General features: G+C 44.6%; 1 protein-coding gene across 1 annotated transcript in view; it reads right to left on the bottom strand.

The window, feature by feature from the left end:
- Positions 1-7727: 7727 nt before the first annotated feature.
- LOC137449536 (amine oxidase [flavin-containing] A-like) overlaps positions 7728-22453 on the bottom strand; it is a 46652-nt gene continuing 31926 nt past the window's right edge. The window contains exons 7-15 of the mRNA XM_068155121.1: positions 20660-20809; positions 19224-19383; positions 17433-17529; positions 15859-15912; positions 15021-15078; positions 14508-14605; positions 12412-12523; positions 10633-10695; positions 7728-9641 (exon numbers count right to left, since the gene is read on the bottom strand). Coding sequence (XP_068011222.1) covers positions 9486-9641; positions 10633-10695; positions 12412-12523; positions 14508-14605; positions 15021-15078; positions 15859-15912; positions 17433-17529; positions 19224-19383; positions 20660-20809 — 948 coding nt within the window. The 3' untranslated portion in view covers positions 7728-9485. The remainder of the gene's footprint in view (positions 9642-10632; positions 10696-12411; positions 12524-14507; positions 14606-15020; positions 15079-15858; positions 15913-17432; positions 17530-19223; positions 19384-20659; positions 20810-22453) is intronic.

Raw genomic sequence — 22453 nt, 5'->3', positions numbered from 1 at the left:
CTAACGCCTTGGCCTTTGTTTCTCTCAGGAAGGGAGGGGGATGTGTCCACACATGCTGGGACGAGTTTCAATATTTGGGGCATAATTCTGGGTGTATGGTGCCTTCACCACAACAGAAAGAGTAATTGGTCATTGGAATGTGCTGCCCAGGGAGGTGGTGGAGTCACCATCCCTGAAGGTGTTCAAAAAAGGATTGGATGTGGCACTTGAAGCCATGGTTTAGTTAGTCATGAGGTGTTGGGTAATAGGTTGGACTTGATGATCTCTGAGGTCTTTTCCAACCTTATTGATTCTATGAAAATAATTAATATCCAGCTCCATTTACTCTGGCATCTATAGACTCCTTTTCCAATCCCTGCAACTTTGAGAAGGGAAAAACACCTCATCCAATTCTAAGCCATCCAGTCATCTGACCTACAGCAGAAAGGGTGTGATAGGACAAGTTCCTGCAGGAGGAGGGACTTCTTCACTGTGAGTCACAATCTTCTCAGAGGGATTGTGGAGTCTCCTTCTCTGGAGATTTTCAAGACCCATCTGGATGCGTTCCTGTGTGACCTGTGCTAGATTCTATGGTCCTACCCTTGCAGGGGGGGTTGGACTTGATCTTTGGAGGTCCCTTCCAACCCCTAACATCCTGTGACTCTGTGAAGTACAGACCAGCCTCACCTGCCCAAGGGCATAATGTCATTGTCAGTAGTAACTTTGGAGGGGTCTTGTGAAGTGCTATTTCCCTGTGGACAAAGAGACCTGTTGAAGATACGCTTGAGGAAGCAGTACCCAGCAGAAACACCAGCCTATGGTTGATGGGGTTTGTCAAATGGCTCAGTTTGCTCCCACACAGCCATCTAATGTTACTTGATGATGCACTCGAATATGCTCTGATGCTTGGATGGAAGTAAGCATATTAATGGGAGGGGGAGTAAAGAAAGCATATTAATAATGCATTGAGGCATCCTTGTCAGCTCTCAGGCTGTTCACTCCAATTTGCATGTGCTCCAAGTTCTAAGAAAACACTTTGTACAGCACTGTTGCCTTTAGCAGAAATTACATTATAATTTCAGATGTGGAAACTTCTGTTCCAGGTTTGAGGCAGCGAGATGTCCCATCAGACTGTGCAGTTGTTATCTTAAACAATTGACCTGCATGCTTGCACTTAATCACAATTAATGGGAGATGTTACTCCAGCTTCCACTTGCCAATTCAGCCTGAAGTGGAACAAGAATATTAAACTGAATTAGAGGCTATGTTATTCCCTCATAATTTGTTTATGAGCTGGAGTGTGGCCAGGATGCTTTTTCAGAGGTTGCATATTTAAGCTGACACCTGTATTCTGTCAAGAGAAACACCCTTCTTGGAGGAGGGGAGACTTCAGGTGCAATTAGGATCTGTACTCACACTTTTCTTCCAGCTCCTTTATGCTGCCAAGCATCAGAAAAGACTCAAAGCTGCCCTTCAGAGGAGGTCTTGCAGTGTTGGCAGAGAGGTTGCAGAGTGGTGGTGTGCAGCAGCCATTCCATTGCCCTGATTTCTGCCAGCAACTGCCTAGGGCCGGAAAGCAGGGATGGAGCCTGCCTTTCTCCATCTCCTTCAATGTGTCCTTATGGGAGCTTGGACATGAGCGAGAACTGGGACTTTAATCTGGGGCTTTGTTTTAAGTGTGCTTCCGTTCCACAGTTTGATATTTTGGGTACCCGGCAGGAGGTAAGCACCAGTGCGGAAAGACCCGCTGAGATCTTTTGGCAAATCAAAGTGCAAGGTTGCTCCTACAACACTTTTGTTTGCGAGGTGGTAAATCGCTGCTGCGCTGTAGCCAGAAGATGGCAGCCCCGAGCCCCGCCGCGTCCGGCTGCGGTGCCTGCCGTGCTCCAGCACAGCTGGCTGCAGCTGGTGTCTGCCAACAGCTGTCCGCTCTCCAGATGCTAGGCTCTGCCTTTTTTTTTAAGCTCTGCTTTTTTTTAAACTCAGACAGACATCTTGGATTGAATCAACGTTTTGATGGAAATCCAAACTCATTATCAGGAAGTATAGTGATAGGATAAAGGGTGATGGTTTTAAACAGAAAGAGGTAGATTTAGGTTAGATAAAAGGAAGAAATTCTTCATGGTGAAGGTGGAGAGACCCTGGAACAGGTTGCCCAGAGAGGCTGTGAATGTCCCATCCCTGGAAGTGTTCAAGACCAGGCTGGATGGGACTTTGAGCAACCTGGAGTAGTGGAAGGAGTCCCTCCCTATCCATGGTATCAGGGTTAGAATTAGATGATCTTTTGGGTTTCTTCCAACCCAACCCATTTTATCATTTTGTGATTTTATGATGGTGGTCAGGCTATCATCCAAGGAGTTTTCAAGTGAATGACCTGGCCATGAAAGTCCAAATGAAAAAGTACTCAAGAAATAATTATGTTCTTTGCTTTGTTTTCAACCTTGCCTCGAGTGGGAACTGTCTTGTGGCAGTGGAGCTCACAGTTAGATTTCATAGAGGAAGTGTAACAGTGATAAGATAGAGCTGACAAATGATGTTTGTTTTATATTGTCTGTGCTTGGTAAGTTCATAGGCAGTTGAAACATCCCCCTGTGTGATGTGTTCATGGTTATAGGCTGTAGCACATCATATCTCCTGGGACCCCTGGAAGCAAAGGGCAGCTTTAAGGCACTTCTGATTTCCTCTGGCACCCAGCAAGCTGCCAGCATCACTGTGCTAAGCTTCCCTTTTCTTTCATAAGTAATGTGCTCTTGCTTGAGAAACTTTTATTCTCTACTGCTTCCATGTGTGATGAGTTATTTTGTCTGTGCTAGATAAGGTGAGGAGAACAAAAAGCAAACAAAAAACCCCAACCAAGCACAAACAACAACAAGGAAAACAAGAAACAGGTAAAAGAAACTGGGAAGCCAAGAAGTGCAAGTAAAGAGCAGAACAGGAACTGCAACTGGAGCCTGAAACATTGATTGCCAAGTGCAGGAGCTAAGTGGGAAAAGTTACAGTTCACTAACAAAGAGCACATTTAATTTTCCCTGCCAGATTTAAACCAAGGTGAAATTTGCTTTCTCTCTGTGTGTGTGGAAAGTAATTGTTGCTGTGAACATTCACAATGCAAAATTTCTTGTTTCTAACTGCGCCAAAGAGCAACAGACCAAAAGGAACATAAGAACACCAACTGAATTCACATTCCCACATATGAGGAGTCTCTGGATTTGTCCTTTTTTTGATGCCACTGTCTGGGACTGGAAGGTGAGCTCTGTGTAAAGAACATAAGACTAGTCCCCAGCTTCTTCCGGGAATAGTTTCTGGCTGGAGAAAGCCCTTGCTGTCAGGCAGCAGAACATGGTCAACATAGGAACTACAGATGGGAAATAAGGCCACACCTTGAGTACTGTGTCCAGTTCTGGGACCCTCAGTTTAAGAAGGACACTGAGACACTTGAACGTGTCCAGAGAAGGGCAATGAGGCTGGGGAGAGGCCTTGAGCACAAGCCCTGTGAGGAGAGGCTGAGCGAGCTGGGATTGTTTAGCCTGGAGAAGAGGAGGCTCAGGGGTGACCTCATTGCCCTCTACAACTACCTGAAGGGTGGTTGTATCCAGGAAGGGTTTGGTCTCTTCTCCCAGGCAACCAGCACCAGAACAAGGGGACACAGTCTCAAGCTGCACCAGGAGAAGTTTAGACTCGAGGTGAGGAGAAATTTCTTCACAGAGAGAGTCATTGGTCATTGGAATGTGCTGCCCAGGGAGGTGGTGGAGTCCCCATCCCTGGAGGTGTTCAAGAGAGGATTGGACGTGGCACTTGGTGCCATGGTCTAGTCATGAGGTCTGTGGTGACAGGTTGGATTTGATGATCCTTGAGGTCTCTTCCAACCTTGGTGATTCTGTGAAACCTTCCTGTTACAGCCTGTCAGACTGTGCAGCATTGACACATGCCCCAGACGATAATTTATGTTCAAATACATAACGCTAATTTGTGCTGGTGGTTAAGGGTGTGTTTGGAGCTCCAGTGGGAGCTGGATTGAACATGGACTGGGACATACTGTTGGTGAAGAAGTATCAAGAGATCAGGTGCAGGTGGTACCCACTTGCTTGCCAGGTGAATCTGGTTAGATCTCCCTCTGCCTTGTCCCATGTGAGGAGTAAGGCTGAAACAACACTGCTTGACCTCAAGGATATTCATGTCCACTGCACCAAAGCATACAGCCCCTGCAACCCAGTGCTTAATTGAAAAGAGGCAGAGTCTCACATGCATCAGCTCTGCTTGCTTATTTCAGACTGCCTGATCTATTTGCTCTGTGGTGCTCCTTGTTTCACTGCTAGTATGGAGGAATAGATGGGTTTTTTTGTTGTTGCTTTGTTTGTTTGTTCTTGTTTGTTTCCTCCTTCCTCCCTGCTGCTCCTTCTGCCAGTTCTTGCTCTGCTCTTTACTTTATTTCCAAGCAATAACCAGCATAATTTTCACTTGAGTCTTGCCCATTTCCCAGGCATGTCAATGCAGTTCAGTTCCAAACCTGGTACTGATGGACTTAGTGTGGACCTTGGCCTCTCTCATCTCACCCCTCACTTTGAGAGGACAGCCATGTCTGCCAAGGGAGTCCATGGCTCTTCCTTCAACAACGAGGGCACTGAGCATCCCTGGTTAGGGAAGGTTTCCAGCTGTGTCAGGCTGTGGGGCTCCAAGCACGAGAGATGCAGGTACCTGCTGGAGTGAGTCCAGAGGAGGGCTACAAAGATGGTCATAGGGCTGGAGCACTTCTCTTAAGAAGACAGCCTGAAAGAATTTTGGCTGTTCAGCCTAGAGAAAAGGCTCTGGTGAGGCCTTACAGGTACATTTCAGTATCTGAAGGGGACGCACAGAAAGGCTGGGGAAAGACTGTTTAGAAGGGCTTGTAGCAATAGGACAAGGGGCAATGGTTTGAAACTGGAGCAGGGTAGTTTTAGATTGGACATAAGGAAGAAGTTCTTCACAATGAGAGTGGTAAAATACTGGAATAGCTTGCCAAGGGATGTGGTTGAGTCTCTGTCCCTGAAGACAAGGTCAGACTTGAAGTCTGCCCTGGGCAGCCCATCCTAGTTGGAGGTGACCCTGCTCACAGCAGGGGGTATGGACAAGATAACCTTTGAGGTTCCCTTCTGACCTGATGCAACCTGCAAATCTGTGAAGGTTACCACAGGTTTTCTCACTCCATTGCCTGAGTGAGTAGCCCAGTGAAAAAAAAGGTGTTTCTGCTGTGCTTCAGTCTCATGGTTTTAATACCAGGAGCAGGTTGTTTGGAGACATGTCAGTGGTGATAAACTCAGTTCCATTCTGTCTCAAAATTGGTTTAAGAAGGATGCCTGACTGTTTAATATTTAAGCTAAATGTTTAATGTTTAAACAGGGCAATTGTTCTGATTGTCAGGAAGGGCATTAAAGCAGGATGGAAACTGGTCTACAATCTCTGACAAACGCTGCCCTTGCTCTGCAGTAGTCTGGTGCCTGGGAGCTGCAGGGGTTTCAGAAATGCCAATTTTAATCAACCTCTTTCATTTCATTTGCTGCTTACCACTCCCACTGCAGTGAGACGTGCTTTCTTTCCCCTGCAAAGGGGGGAACATTGTACCTGGCCCTGTTTCAGGCTAGTTCAGCTGAATCGACCTCGCACTTCAAAACTGAAACGACTTGCGATAGAAATGTGTGGATAAGGTGAAAAATGAAGCTGGACAGTGTTGGCTTATGGGCATTCTCCAGATTCGGGCTCCATTTTGCAAGCACACACAAAAGCTGTGAAATTCAGATATCGTTTAAAGTCAGCATAAAAATGAATGGTTCTAATTGCCCCAAATACACATATCACAGAATCAGAGAATGTTAGGGGTTGGAAGGGACCTTGAGACTAGTCCAAGCCCCCTGCCAGAGCAGGATCACCTATACCAGACCACACAGGAACTCTTCCAGGCAGATCTTGAATATCTCCAGAGAGGGAGACTCAACAGCCCCCCTGGGCAGCCTGTTCCAGTGTTTTGTCACCCTCACAGTAAAATAGTTCTTCCTCCTGTTTCCACGGAACTTCCTATGCCTCAACTTCCACCGATTGCCCTTTTTCCTGTCATTGGGCATCACTGAGAAGAGCCTGACTCCAACCTCTTGGCACTCATCCTTTAGGTATTTATGATCATTAATGAGGCCTCCCCTCAGTCTCCTCTTCTTCAAGCTGAGCAACATATGGTTGAATGTTTTTTAACAGGTATGGACAGTGTTTTTCAGGTGGTGGAAGTATCACCCTGGTAGAGTGTGCAACTGTATAGAACTATTTTTCAGAACCACCAAATGCTTGTCAGAAGCAAGCCTGTGCTTTGTCTTCTTTGGGGAGAGCTTGAGAGCTCATAGACCTGTTGTGCTTTAAGGCCTGTGGGGGGGCAGATGGAAACCTGACCCACTGGGTGGACTCTAAGGTGGGCCCCAGGTCATGTTTATTCCCTCCCATTTCCTGCCTAGTCTCTATATAACAGGCCTCACTTTGTCTTCCCTTTTCCTCCCTGCCTGGTGGAGCTTGCTGCAGTTGCTGAGAGCTGGTGATAACGCGGCTGGACTTACCTGCCAGGTAAGATCCAGGTCTGCTACCTTGCGTGGGGGCCTGCGTCCCAGGAAATCCATTGCCATCCAACCTGGTTCTGTGTACACCCGTATATACATCCCTTTCCCTAATACCTCTGGACCTTCCCCTTCTCTAAATACCTTTTATTTTTTTGGCAAAAATTACTTCCTTCTGATTTCTGTCCAGGTCTTTTGTTTACCCTTTTAATTCCCATGCCTACCTTTTCCCTATGCAGGGAGTGGGAGGGGGAAGAGAGGGGTAACCTACTTTCTGTCCCATTGGGTTTCTGCCCTGGAAACTCAAATGGTAACAAGACCTTAGGTAGCAACTACAGCTGTGCCAGGCTGCATGCACCAGGCAGTTCTACTACACAGCAATCCCTTCTCTGTAATGGCTGGAGATGGGGAGAACAGCAGTCAGCAGGAAACCCTTGAGTCAAGCAGCAATTCACATTAGTCACTTTTCCCCTTAATATTTTTCTAAGGCAGATGCTAAGCCAACCTATCAAATGACCTGTCAAAAAAACCTTTAAACATTTAATACTAAAGTTCAGTATGTTCAAAATCAATATTGCTGCTTCCTACTGAGACTTAGTCTCTCCTTCACTGTGAGAGTAATTTGAAGTGCCTCTGTAAGTTCAAGGTAGATGGGGAAGCTGTACCTGAAAATGTAGATATTCTTCTTATAAACAATCTGTTCAGGTCTTTTTACCCCAGAGAAGGCAGTACTGGCTGGCTGATCCTCGCACAGAATGGCTGTGAACAATGAACAAAGCATCTCAAGAAACCTGTCCTGTTGTCGCAACCTTTTCTGTGCGGTGCGTCACACTGGGAGCATGAGCACCTTCCTCACATCTCATGGAAAAGGGCTGCCTCAGGCATGCCCTTTCCTTTGGAAATGGCTTCTGGTTTGGAGCCCACCAGCACTTAGGCTGAGGTTGGTCTGGACTTGAGAGTGTCTACAAAGTTTTGATACAAAGAAGTGAGAGAATGTTGTTGAAACAGAGACCAGAAGCGATGTCATCTTGGGTAGGTAGGTGTTTCTGTTGGTGTGTCCATTGGGATCATATTGAGGAGAACACCATTTTGGTGGCTGCTGCATGCGATAAGCTGAGTGATTTAACACAGTAGACAAACATCATCTTCCGTAAATTCACCCAAAAAAATGACACAGGAGAAAATCTGAAGAAAAGTTTATAGAAGAACTCCTCTTATTAAGGTTTCAGAATTATTGAAAGGCACATTTCACCCACGTTGAATGACAGCTGAGTTCATGGATACATACAATTGTCACATTTTGTGGCAAAAAAAGAGGACTGCATAATGCCAGTACATTGTCAGTTAAACATTAAAGTGATTATTTTAAGTCTGTCATGAACATAGTAAGAGTGGAACAGGCAGATGCATCCAATTACTGTAATTTACAAGGCAGTAATTCAAGCCCCAAATGTACTTCTCCTTTTTGGAGGAAGGCAGTACAGATTATGAGCAAAACAAGGGGCAGCAAATTGACAGGGAGCCAGGAAGTTGCTGCCCTCCAGAAAATAACAGCCAGCACCTGCTGCAGGCCAGAGGGGCTTTAACTTTGCAAATTGATTTTACTTCACTTTGACAGCAAGTGGCTTGGCTGGATCAGATGCTCTTGGGCTGTGGAGCAACCAAGAGCCATGTATTATGTGTTTAAGAAATTGGATGTCTTTACCATGGAGTTGAAAGACCTCCAAGTACCAGAGAGGTGCAAGGAGGTGGGCTGGAAAGTGTAATTTTTTTGTTAATTTATTCCCATCAGCCTGCATCTACCTTCCCTATAAAAACTGGCTGCACATTCAGTTTCTCCCTCTCTCTCTCTTCTCCCAGCTGAACCTTATCTCTCATGAGGGGAGGTTTGCAGCCTGCCTTTGGCCTTGGCAGAGCTAATTTTTACTGCGCCATTCAGGCCTGGGTAGGGAAGTATGGGGAGGGGGGGCTCCGAGGCCTGGGTACTGGGGCCTGGTTGCAGGGGAGGTTTTGGAAGGTGATGCCCTAGTGAGGTTTTGGAGAAGCCCAGGCTGGAGAGCTGGGCCCAGGCTGAGCATGAACTGTTGGGTATTTTTGCGTGTTTTTTGTACTGCTGTATACAGTTGTGAATAGTACTCCCATTTAAATTTCCAATTCTTTCCAGTCCTGTGGGGAGCATTTTCTTTTACTCCTTTGGGGAGGGGTAAAGAGCATCTGTCTGCTCCCTAAAACTACAGCACCGTGCCACAGCCGTGCCACACTGACACAGGCACTCTGCAGAACAGAAAAGCGCAGATGCTTGCTCGGCAGCGGGCAGAATAAAGTCCACTCACGCTTCCTCTCTCGCCATTTACTGAGCTGCTTCATGCTAATTAGCTCTTTTCATCCAGCTCACAGACAAGTTTCACGTCGTGGTGATTAATTATTAATCAAATGCATTTGGAAATTAATTTGGCAATTCCACGTCTGATTGGCATGCTAATCTTTTCTGTGCAGTGGGGATGCTGTGGGAATAACTTCAGCTAGTCTGAGCTGCTAACTGAGGTGAATACAGAAGGGCAGTTATTACCTCGTGTGGTACAAAAATAAAGTGGCAAGTTGAAACAAACGAATTCTCCAAGACCTCTTTGCCTTTTGGGAAAGGTGTGATTTGCATTTTGCCTTGGCTGTCTTAGGAATATACCATTGGTATCATCAGGTCCAATCAAAACAAATGGACAAGGAAAAGGCAAATTGGAAAAAACGCCTCCACAGTTGATTTATTTATGTTTAGCTGGTAGGAACTGCAGGTGATTTGATGAATTAATTGTGGTACTAAGAAGAAAAATCACAAGAACAGCTTTTGCCCTTTCCAGATGTCCATATTTCTGTCCAAAAGTAACACTCCTCTGGTAAAAGTGAAGAAGATTCAGCTTCAACTGGACATGTGGTCTCCACTTAGTTCCGAATTAGTAGTCCCTTTTTATAAGCGAACAGCCCCACGGCAGCCACAGAGGTGACACACATGGTACAGCTAAGCAGGCACAGCAGCCCTGGTGCAGATGGCAGGTTCCTCTCCCAGAAGCTCCTGGTGAATGGTTTGGCTGGAACATCCTGGGAGAGAAAAGAGATGGTACTACTGCAAGGCTTCTGTCACCATGTGAGTGGGGAGAGTGCCACTGTGGGATTGCCAAATATCCCTCACTTGGCTGAGGAGATCACGGGGTTTCCCAAAGACCAGACAGGGGGTGGGAAGGAGAGTAGGGGTGTGAAACTTGTATTTTTGTCATCCTGAACAGCCACAGGACAGTGGAGGTAGAGTTACTTGTGACTGGAAGGAAGCTATATTTGGCTTAAAACCATGGGACTGGGCAGATCTAGGCTGATCTCCTAAATATTGTAGTCCCCCAGGCTCCGCGATATTTGTCTCTGGCTCTTTCCATCCACCCCACAGACAGAGTATGGTAGTTTCAGGCTGTGCCTGGAAAATTTTCCACAGATCCTGAGTGATAAGATCTAAATAATAATAACAATAAGGTCTAAATAATCCATTGCCCTGAGATCCAACATAAGGTTAGTTGTATAAACAAACTCTCTCTCTTTTCAGCTTCCTTTGCTCTGGCAGACATTAGCTGCTGTGTCTGCTGGCTTGCTGACCTTGACTGCATTTCTTTGTTGTGGTTAAGCACTAACAAGTGACTCTCTGCTATTTGTCATTCTCTTGTCCCCTGTACAGGGGGAGGGAAGGGAGCAGGGAGGGGGAAGCTGTTGGTAGCCCCCTGGTTTTGTCCAGAGGGGTTCTTGTGCTGTTTATAAATTGTAAATGTATATACATATTGTATATTTTGTAGTTTTGCTTGTAAATATAGCTTCATTTGCTTTCAACTGAGCTGGCCTGGCAAATTTGCTGTTGAGGGGGATTTCAACCCACCACAACAGAGGCAGCAGTATTCCTCAGCTGATTCAAAAATAATGAATACCATCAGCATGTGAGGTAAGCAAAACTTTGCCAGGGAACAGGCTCTATAGGATTGCCAAAACAGGGATTGTAGCCTGACTGAGGGGTACATGCATGACCAAGTGACAAGGACAAAGTCTGGCTTACCTTTGACTCTGGCTCTGGCATCCAAATTTCAGTCTCTGAGATCTTCCCCATACGGTGCAATACCTGGGAGAAATATTTATTTGTGCCATGTGAGAAAAGAATTAAACCCCACACACTGCTTTCAGTTTTGGAAAAGCAGAGCACGTGAGAGCAAGGTGACATGGATAAAGGAGATAACTATGACTAGCTGAAAGTGCCTTAGACCAGAAAATGTGTAGTGATTTCTCTGTTTCTATCAGCAAAGAGAAAAGGAGGAGGCAGTTTTAGGAGTTTGTGTATCACAGTCTCAGGCTGCGCCAGGGGAGGTTTAGGTTGGATGTTAGGAAGAAGTTCTATACAGAGAGAGTGATTGCCCATTGGAATGGGCTGCCTGGGCAGGTGGTGGAGTCACCATCATTGGAGGTGTTCAGGAGGAGACTTGCTGGGGTGCTTGGTGCCATGGGTTAGTTGTTTAGGTGGGTTGGATTGTTTGAAGGGTTGGACGTGATGATCTTGAAGGTCTCTTCCAACCTGGTTTATTCTATTCTATTCTACAGCTGGCCATCAAATGGTTGTGTGCCTAACCAGGATAAATGGACAGTTCCACAGAGTCATTAGTAAAAGGCAGGACTTCTCTTAGAAATCCACACGAACTACAGCATCTGCAAATGATTATTGTAGATTTTTTTTGTCTGAGTCTAAGTAAAAATAAAAAAGCTTTTTCACATGACAGTGTGAAAAATAGCAAGGTGAAGTTACTGCCACACACTGGGGACGCGAAGCCTGTTAGGAGCGACGCTTCTTGGATCACACACTAGAAAGAGGAGAGATACAACTCTGGGGCTTTCAAAACATATAATTAGGAAATTATCTTCTGGCTATTCAGGCAGTATAAAACTCATTGAGGATTCTTCTTGAGGATAAACTGATTGTAACAATCATGGCAGTTCTCAGGGGCAAATGAAGGTCTCCAGAAGGAGACAGTTGTCTTTGTAACTCCTGCTCAAAGGCACGGAGAAAAAAAGAAAAGAAATCAGATGACCTGAAACAGCACAGGTAATGAGGATAAGGTGAGTGTGGCATTCTGTCAAATGGAAGGAAAGGGCTGATTTTCCCTTAAATAACAGTGCTGTGGCTCTGCCATATAGCAGTTTTCATTGTAAAGTACACCCTTTAATGTTCTTTTTTGTTCCCCTCCCTCCAGACTACTGTAAAGGGATTTCACTGGGACTGGGAACACAGCCCAGTGCATGTCACTCGGAGGAGATTTAGATGTTATCAGAACTGCCTATTGCAAATTCATAAAGCTGAGCTAAGGGTACTCTCTCATAAAGGGAGAAGCAGAAGGGACAGATCAAAAATTAGAACAATACTCCAATTTCCAGATTGCTGCACAGCTGTGAGCATTTGTAATGACTTAAATTCTTTTTTAAACATACAGTGATTAATTTGTTAGCAACTGTGGTAGTGTATCTAAGGGCAGCATCAGGTTGGAAGGTTTTTCCCTCTAGACATGAGGTATATGGCATGAGCTTCATTTGAAGTCTCCAGTGCAGCATCATACTGCATGAAGTTCTGATTTGGGTGAGATTCTTGGCTTCACTTTATTCAGTAGAAAAGGAAGTAAAGTTTAGAATAAATTTTGAAAGGCCTTTGGTTCATACCCTTTTCTTCCCTATCAGTTCCAGGAGGGTCTGCAGAATTACAGGGTGTGATGCATGAAATCAGACCCTCCAAGCTGTACTTAATCCTTTTTAACCTTTTTAATAGAGATGTTGAAAACAAACCAATGGTCTCTACCTCTCTGGCTGCTCTCTCTCCCGCCTGTACAGCCCCCTCCATGTATCCACTCCATTGGGTAGCTGTCTCCGTGCCAGCAAAGTAGATTCTGCCAACAGGCTGGCGAATGGTCCTTCAAAACAAATGGAGAATGTCAGATGTCAAGTAAGAGGAAGGTGATGATCCTTCTAAAAGCTATTTATGGGCTTTGATGGAGCACTCAACTCCAGTTCTTCAGAACTGCTGTAGAGCATGGTGCAATGAGCTGTCCCTGCAGGACCACCTACTTGCTTCTGAACACAAACAAGACCTGAGAGAGTAGAAATGTAAGGCATAAATCAGTGTTCCTGCTTTCTGTGCAAAGTAATATGAGTCTTATTTTAGTGTGGGGATAAGGGATAATCCTAACAGCCTCCAGAAATGCAGTGCAGCTGACAGATTTATGTCTTCTGGATGGGAGCACCATTGTTATCCTGTCATTACAATAGGATGTGAATGATGTTTTTGCAGTGATGGGTCACAAACACTGGCTTTTCTCTGGAGGCTGGACTTGCCTGGCTGCAAGTCCTATCAAATGGGGACCACAGCTGAAGGCCTCAGCATTCAGTGAGTTGTTCATCCTATGGGGTGAACACATATAAGCCAGCTGCATGTATCCCAGTCAACCCAACCACAGATAATGAAGCCCCTTTCCCATAGAGAAATATGCTTGCTTTAAGAGCTCCCAACTAACCCCTGATTAGATTTTCCTCATTTAGCTGACACCAGCTTCCTCAGCTCCAAGATCACACTCATTACTACACAACTGTTCAGACAAATTACAGTAGGAGAGGCAGTGCACAGGATTTTTTCCTACTTGCATGCTTGCAGAGAGGCATGGTGTAGTTCCATGACGGGCATGTTAAATAGATGATGGTGAGGTGTGTTACATGGTTTGTTTGGTCTTTGGCTGTGGATACAAGATTTGTCTGGCTGTTCTTATTATGTGCTGAATAGCGCCTTCCACATGCTTCTCAATGATAGACCATGTATATGAATCAGTATTATCTAACATGTGCCTTTAGAAATACAGCAGTTCTGCATGGGGAAGGCATGGAAGGCTTTGCTGGGTGGGAAAAGACAGTGAGTTTTCATGTAGGGTTTTGTGCCTTCCCCTTGTGATGCGTTTCAGTCGGCTTTGTCAGGACCTGGTGCTCATCTCCCAGCAGGAGCAGGGAGGTTATTGTGCCCCTGTACTCTGCATTGGTTAGGCCACACCTTGAGTCCTGTGTCCAGTTCTGGGCCCCTCAGTTTAAGAAGGACATCAAAACACTTGAATGTGTCCAGAGAAGGGCAACAAGGCTGGGGAGAGGCCTTGAACACAAGCCCTATGAGGAGAGGCTGAGGGAGCTGGGATTGTTTAGCCTGGAGAAGAGGAGGCTCAGGGGTGACCTCATTGCTCTCTACAACTACCTGAAAGGTGGTTGTAGCCAGGAAGGGGTTGGTCTCTTCTCCCAGGCAACCAGCACCAGAACAAGGGGACACAGTCTCAAGCTGTGCCAGGGGAAGTTTAGGCTCAAGGTGAGGAGAAAGTTCTTCACCAAGTCATTAGTCATTGGAATGTGCTGCCTGGGGAGGTGGTGGAGTCCCCATCCCTGGAGGTGTTCAAGAGGAGATTGGATGTGGCACTTGGTGCCAAGGTCTAGTCATGAGGTCTGTGGTGACAGGTGGGACTCGATGATCCTCGAGGTCTCTTCCAACCTTGTTGAAACTGCGACACTGTGATCTACACAGTCAGCTGGAGACTCTCCACCTGTCCAAGATGTATGCCCGTGAGGTCTTAGAAAGCATTAAGGGATCTACTACCATTACTGTGTAGAGGCAAATACTGTTGGTAACCTAGGAGGGAAAGGTTTTCTGCCTCTAGCATGTCCCTTTGTGACTGTGCTTTGTTTCCTTGAAAGTCATAAGAGAAACTCAGCTTTTTCTAAAGTCAGTACCAAGATCCTTGCTAGCTGGGGACTAGGGAGCAGAAAGATGGTTGGAGTTGCCTCAATATGCTACATGTCCCTTCAGTTTGTTGCATTGTACATGAGCTACAAAATGTAAATTAGAAAGCAAAATGTTCTCTGGATTACCTTCCATAAGAATGCATTATGCCTGGTGGATAGTAGGCAGTGTAACAACCCCCTGAATATTGCTCCATGTTCCAGTTCTTTTCTTCATAATGTACAGGCTGTAAATATTAGCAAATAATAGAGAGTGAAACTATGGCAGAGAAAATGGAAATAAAACCCAAATTTCCTTTGAAGAGGGGAAAAACAGGCTAAAGAGTGCCATGTCACCTGGCTAATGCCATCCACCCATGCAAAGCAAATCTTTGCACTTGTGTGGAAGTACTAGCCTCCCATGGGGAAATGACAAGACAAATAAAATCATGCACTGCCTTCTTTCTTTCTTGTAAAGAATGAGACTGGCAGCTCTTTTCTTCCTGTACTAGTTGCTGCTGCCCTCTTGGGAATACAGATTGTATGGCACAACCTGCTATTTTAGGTACACATTTAGGTACCAGGAATTTTGGCTTCATCTTCCAAAACAAAGAAGCAACATCACTCTACAGCAGAGGTGAAAAACAGGCATTCATTTCTTACATGTAAAGCTTCTTCCATTCCCAGTGCCTTGGCATAACTCTCACAGATCTTCTTCTTCCTACATGCAAATAAAATCAGTCAGGAAAGAAGAAAAAAGGTGGGAAAATCCCTCATAACTATTGCTGCTCTTATAAAGAAATCACATTTGCTGCAATACAGTGTTTGGCTTTGTTTTTCAGTCTCATTTCCAGTTCTGAGCCCCTCAGTTTAGGAAAGATGTTGACTTGCTGGAATGAGTCCAGAGAAGGGAAACAAAGTTGGTGAGGGGTTTGGAGCACAAGCCCTATGAGGAGAGGCTGAGGGAGCTGGGGTCGCTTAGCCTGGACAAGAGCAGGCTCAGGGCAGACCTTATTGCTGTCTACAACTACCTGAAGGGAGGTTGTAGCCAGGTGGGGGCTGCTTTCTTCTCCCAGGCAACCAGCACCAGAACAAGAGGACACAGTCTCAAGCTGCACCAGGGGAGGTTTAGACTGCATGTTAGGAAGAAATTCTTCATAGAGAGAATGATTGCCCATTGGAATGTGCTGCCCAGGGAGGTGGTGGAATCACCATCACTAGAGGTGTTCAGGAGGAGACTTGACAGGGTGCTTGGTTGCATGGTTTAGTTGATTAGGTGGTGTTGGATGATAGGTTGGACGCGATGATCTTGAAGGTCTCTTCCAACCTGGTCTATTCTATTCTATTCTATTCTATTCTATTCTATTCTATTCTATTCTATTCTATTCTATTCTATTCTATTCTATTCTATTCTATTCTATTCTACCCTATCCTATCCTATCCTGGAGAGCATCCCAGAGGACTGACTTCTTTCTGTAATATTTAGTCTCTGAAGTCTTACCTCTCTTCCTTAGTGAGATGGGCCAGCTTAACAGCCTTTCTGGCAAGGATGAAACTGAAAAGAAAAATAGGATATATAAATATCATGCAGTGTCAGCAACCCAGCTGATTCACAAGCTCTGACTTGAAATGAGTAGAAAATATGAGCAAAGCACTTGACCAGTATGTAATGGTTTGCCAGTTTTTCATCATACCTCATCAGTTAATAATTACAGGTCATACAGGTGAAAAAGTCTATGCACGGTAGCAGCCTCAGTTAACTGAAAGTGCATGCATGCCTAGGACTGTCTGACAGCTACCAGATCAGAAAGTTTGGGACTGCAAATGTGTTTTCAAAGTTGCCTCATTTTGCTCTATGAGAATGCTCTCTTGAATCAGTGGGGTGGAGAGTTCAAAGTTATACCCAAAGTGGGCAGAGGGGACACTGTGCAGAAAACTAGCCTGCACTATCCACCCTCTTAAACTTTAGTCTTATACAAAAGGAATGAGACCCTGAGTTTTCTTGAAAGTCTCACAGACAGCTGGCCATACCACTGCCACTTCAATTTGTGTTAGTAGGGATGAGAGCTTTCACCTCTGACAAGCACTGCACAGTCTCATGCACCAGTCATGTAAGAACTGGGATTAATATTTATTCAGCTTGAAGGACACAGATTTGATGATCATTTCATTTGACCTTAGTGAAGATACCCAGGGGCTGAAGTATGTTCCTGCACTCTTTGAAATTTGCATAAATCCACAAGGAGAAAGCAGGAAACTGACATACGAGTTTTGGAAAAGGCTTGCTGCTCTCAAGTCATGGAGTTTTTTTAAGCCTTGAACATGCCCAGAAACACATAGAGTTCAGAAGAAGTGGCAACCTTTCCTTACCAGACACTTAAGGATTAGTTGTCTGACATTTATATTTGCCTTTTGGAGCAGTCAATTTAGATTACAGCAGAAACATTTGTAAAGACTGTTTGTTTATACTGGTTCAACCTATTTGAAAAGCCAGTCAATGCTGTTACATATTTTCTCATCTGTTTGTCCAAACTACAACTTTTTTACTTGGCAGTTTCTTCAGCATCTTGGTTTCCTCACTGTACAGGTGCTGTCTTGCTTGACCACCAGGTGATGTTCATTGTCCTGCCTCAGCTCAGTGAGGAGAGAGGGCAAATGAGGATTTCTTGGATAACAGCATTTTTGCTTTGGCCCAGGTGCTAAATACAAGGCCTGATATAAGCTGAATAAAGGCTCACAAAGCTAAGTAAGAAAGGGAATTATTTCTAAACCTACTCCACAGCAAAGAAACCTCAAACCATTGACTAGATGTTTAAAAGGAACTAAGGCTGAATTCTGTGACTGCTTCCCAAACATCTCTTCTGTATTAGGCCATTTGTAGCAGAAGCATCACCTAAAAGTTTATATGGACTGGGGAGACACAAAAGGCTTGTCAGAAGTGCTCTCCTCCATCTATAAGGATTGTGGGAGTGGGCAACACTCATGTGACCTGGCCATTTCCTCTCCTTCTCCTACTTCCACTCCTTCATACAAAACAAAATACGCATCTGTAAGCATGGGTGGGAAGCTCCTAACCCCATAATTGCAGGGAAAGATCCATCAGGTTTTGTGTCATCTAAGGTTATTCCAATTGGAGAATCTTCATCCTCAAGGACAAAGCAACCACAATAACCTAAGGAGGAAAAACAGAAACATAATAACTGGCAGAGAAACTTTCTGATGATGGTTTCTGATAAAAATGAGCAAGGAAAATTATTCATAAGAGGAATTGTACAGAAATTCCTTCATCATCAACAATGCTTCCATGTCTGAAGTGTTTTTCTGTTTCTCTCCTCTTTTCTCTCCAACCCTGAGAAATTCTATACACAGACTTATAAAAGTCACGTTTAAATTCCATTATTACTTAACAAGGAATTTTTGTGAACTGTTGAAAGTCCCTTTGGCTCTCTCCACTGGGGGCAATAAACATTAAGAATAAATGGATTTAGAAATAACCATGACGGTCCATTCCAAGAGTAACGCTGGCCAGAACATCAACAGCAGCAACAAAGTTCAGTGTGATTACCACTGGTCACTGCAGGCTCAAATTTACACCTTGTATTGATTTTGCTGATGGTAAGACTGTCAGGAATCATGGTGTCCCAGTACAGTAATGCAATAGAAATATAGGCCATCTAATCTGGTACCACATCAATACGTGTTTCAGATGAGCACACAAAAAATCCCACGTAGATCACAATGTATAAGCCTGTTTACACTTCTTTCTAATCCCAATGGCCTCTTTATGCCATGTAAAATGATATCCTTTGGATTAAGAAGCATTCTCACTCAGTGCAACTCTTGGCACTGTTGCACCGGAAGCAGAAATTAATCTGTTCATACAAATAGCTCTGGAAATGGTATCAGTTAGAGCTGAGACACACATGATGCTGCAGCATATGGTAAAAATAACCCCCAGTCAAACAAAGAGCTATCTCAGTTCTCTGTGATATTGTCTGTAGAACAGAGGATTAAAAACAGGGAAAGGTTTTGTCATCTGCTGTCTGTTCTCTTTGCTTGCCTTAACTCTGTCCCTGATGCTTCCAAGGGAATCCTTGCTTGCTCTGACAGTTGTCCATCCTCAGCTAGCAACAATAAATTTCAGGATCCTCTTTGGGTCTGGACTCATCTCTGAGACATGGCATGCACTCATTCTTGGAGGAAGAGTTCTTCGTTCTAAGGAGCATATTATCTTTTGCTTTCCTGTGTGTTTGGTTTTGGGGTTTTTGGACATTTAATTCCCCCTTGGATGTATTCCAAGGGTGAACTGTGTCCAGTTTTGAGCTGCTCAGTTCAGAAGAGAGAGGGATCTGCTGGAGATACTCCAATGCAGAGCTACGAGGATGATTGCAGGACTTGAACATCTTTCCTATTGAGAAAGAGACCTGGAGGTGTTTAGTCTTAAGAAGAGAAGGCTGAGAGGGCATCTTATCAACATCTATAAATATTTCAGGGATGGGTGTCAAGATGAAGGTGCCTGTCTCTTTTGGTGGTGCCCAGTGACAGGACAAGGAAGAACGGGCACAAACTAGAATACAGGAGGCTCCACCCTAACACAAGAAGACAATCCTTTACAGTGAGGGTGATGGAGCACTGGAACAGGCTGTCCAGAGAGGTTGTGGAATCTCCTCTGGATACTTTCAAAACCTGTCTGGATGTGTTATGCTGCAGCCTGCCCCAGCTGATCCTGCTTTGGCAGGGGTTGGACTTCATGTTCTCTGGAGGTCCCTTCCAACCTCTAACATTCTGTGATATTCCCTGATAGACAGCAGAGCTTTAAAATTTGAATAGCATGGGGCTCCCAAGTCCTTCACTTTCCCCACATACCCTTCCTCTCCCAGAAGGCTTCCTTGTAGTACACCATGCATTTTATGACACAGCCCATGGGCAAACGTTGAATTAACTCATTTCTCCTTGGTGGCAGTTCTGGTTTGTAATGAATCTTCGTTGTCAGGATGGGGGGGATAGCACTGATCACATACTTGCCCTGAAACATAAAACAGTCAGTACAGACAAGGTGCTGCTTCTCACTGAGCCAGCCCCACAGGACACGTTTGAAAGACGACTGTTAACAGCTTTCCCACACCTGACTTTGCTGCTTGGCTGTCCCACACAGATATTTCCAGGTGATCAAAGCAATTCTGCCATTTGAGAAAAAGAATCTGGGGAAAAAACCATGTTGCTTTATGGTTACTTGATTCTTGACAGTTTGCTGGACACTACAAAACCAGAGCTGAAACTTGGCTAAGGACAATGGGAGAAATGGAACAAGAAAGATCTTATGGCATAGGTCAAACTGGTGTTTGTTATCCCCAGGGGAATATAACCTGCATTTGTCTAAACCTGTAAATTAAAAAATTAATCACTTTTGTGCAGGTTCACAGAACACTACTCAAGGGCTAGCAGCAATGGTTTCAGCTTTCCTGAACAAGCTCCATCCCTCTCACAGATACTGTGTCAGACTGGAGCGATGAAGGATGCTCGGCTTCAGGGTGACACTATGCTGCTGCTCTCAGGCTCTCTTATGCTGATGGAGCTGCTGAGTACAGGAAACCCATCTCCTTTGCCTTGGCTGTCACTCAGCCAGCATGGAAGGAGAAGCCAGTGTTTTAACTCCATGGTTTAAAAAGCTCCAGAGAAGGAAGAGAATCCTGCCTCCAGGACATCCTTAGACTGCCTTCTCTGACAAAAAGCCTTCTCCCCTTCTGCTGGCTTTCTCTCAATATCCTCCAAACAGTGCCACCAGTGAGACAAGGATCTTGTAGACCATGACAACCCTGCACAAACCTGCATGGCAGGCTGTGTTCTGCACCCATAAGGGAGCTGCTGCCCTGAGGGTGCCACTGTGGGAAATAATGCACTGATGGAGCATTTCACAGCACGACTGAACAGAGGCCAAATCTTATGAAAGGCATTTAAAATATCTTTTGTTGTTGTTCTGCAGATAACAAATTTAGATGTGAACAGGAACACTATTTTTCTTTTCTTTGAAATGGTCTCAACGCAGACCTTAAATGTAAGAATACAGAATCACAGACAATATTAAGGTAGAAAAGGCAGAGTAATACCAGAAACTATCTAGCAAAACACCAAGAAGAGACTCAGCCAGAAATAAATCTGTAATGCAGACTTCACAGAGAGTCAAGGCAGTCCAAGAAATAGACACACACAAATGGGTACTTCCTGATTACATCTGGCTAAGAGCTACAGTAGATGTATTCCCCCACTAAATGCATGGTCTACTTTTACTCTGATCAAATTACCTCATACATCTCATGGTTTAGAGTCTCCACAATGACATTATCACCTGTCTGATCAATACAGACCACAGGTCTCTCTAGTTTAACTCTGTCTTTGAGGCGTTCCATTATTTTCTCCGATATCTGACCAGAACCCCCTTTAAACTTCCTCTCCTAAAAAACAAACAGAAAACAAACACAAACAAAAAACATCATCAGCATTAATCACAATGACATTGAATACAACTTTTGCTTAAAATCAAGGAACTCCAGGCTAAATCTGCAAGTCCTAAGGAAGCATAAGGAGGCCCAGACTTTCAGACATGTAAAGGCATAAACCTGAGTGTCAGTGGAGACTGTCTTAATGGTTTCCTCAACTGGCTGGCCTAAAGACTCTTGAAACCTCAAGAACAAACATATATCATGCAGGTGCTCCAATTAGTATAAAAATATCACTTCATTAAAAGGAAGTTTTGAGTATTTTACCCATCACTGTGCTACCAGTACTCTCATGGGTGACAGACATCAACTTGCATCTTTACAGTGAAAGCCTGCACCAGCCCAGAAGGAAGACAGATCTTTAATGGGATCTGGCCTCAGGTGCAGCAGGCAATGAGCTTTATCTGTCCATGGGAAAATACAAAGACACTGCTGTCTGGGAAAAAAGCACAATCTGTGACACACACTGCTTTGCAATGTCTCTGCAAAGGCTCAGGGGAAGCACTTCGCCTCTTTCATCTACCAGCTGCTTGCGTTATATCAAGCAGCTCACTGTTACATAGAGGATGTGGGTACCAGCAGGGAGGAAAGGATCCACAAAGTCTTGTGCTGAAATTGCTGCCTGAAGAAGTTTATAAGACTTGTCATGGCTGCTAAGTCAGAAACCTCTAGTGTTTTTGCTTAATTGATTTTGACTGGGATAAGGGGAGGTGGAAGGCTGGTAGAAACAAAGACAGCATGCTCCATCCAGGCCCAAAGAAAATTAAATGCTCTTCCCAGGCTATTTGTCACCTCTCCACATGTTTTGTTTAGCTTTGAGTACTTGAAGATTCATTTTATTTTTAACTCTTACTGCAACTTCTAGCATTTGCTGACATGGGACAGCAAATGTGGTTGAGGGGCTTTGGTGGAGGAAGTCTCTTAGGTCATGCTCCTATCTCAGGGCAGCTCTGTTACATCCTTCCTGAGACATGGTTGTCGACTTTTACCCCAATGGATAGATGTTGACGGAGACTTCACATCTTCCCAGGCAGCCTTTCTTAATGTCTCCTTATGCCGGCACACTTGGAACAGCATGGTACTGTCCTTACTTTTGCTGCCAGTAGCTTAAGCTTGAAATGCTGTGTCCACTTTATGCAGCTGCATTAACTGCAGCAGAAGACTAGTAAAGGGTGCCAAGATACCACATGCAAATTACTTTGTCCTCTGTCATGTGAACTGTCCCAGTAAGGAAGGGCTTTTGCTACCTACTTCAAAATCTTATCATTAGAGGCTTCAACACCAAAAAAGCATTTCCCTCTGAAGTGCACTTGCTTTGAACTTGTGAAAACATTCGAAGGTGCTAAGTGAACCCCAGAGAACAAATTGGCAAACCCCAACAAAACAGCAACAATAGGAGTGTGCTGAAGTGAATGCAGGAAAACCAAGTTGATTAAATTGTCCAAATGTATCCCAAAGGATAAATTGTATAGAGTCAGCCAAGAATGCTGTTCCACCCCTTGAGAACATGATTGTCTCCAGTTCTCATAGTGTTTCATCCTCTTTTCATTAACTGCAGGGCTTTGATGGGTGCAGCACTCCATTTGCTCTTTCCAATTC

This window comes from Melanerpes formicivorus, unplaced genomic scaffold (assembly GCF_026170545.1).
Source record: "Melanerpes formicivorus ecotype bairdi unplaced genomic scaffold, bMelFor1.0.p_v2 SCAF_30, whole genome shotgun sequence".
Taxonomy (NCBI): Eukaryota; Metazoa; Chordata; class Aves; order Piciformes; family Picidae; genus Melanerpes; species Melanerpes formicivorus.
The sequence above is the reverse complement of the archived record's forward strand: the minus strand, read 5'-3'. Positions and strand labels throughout refer to the sequence as shown.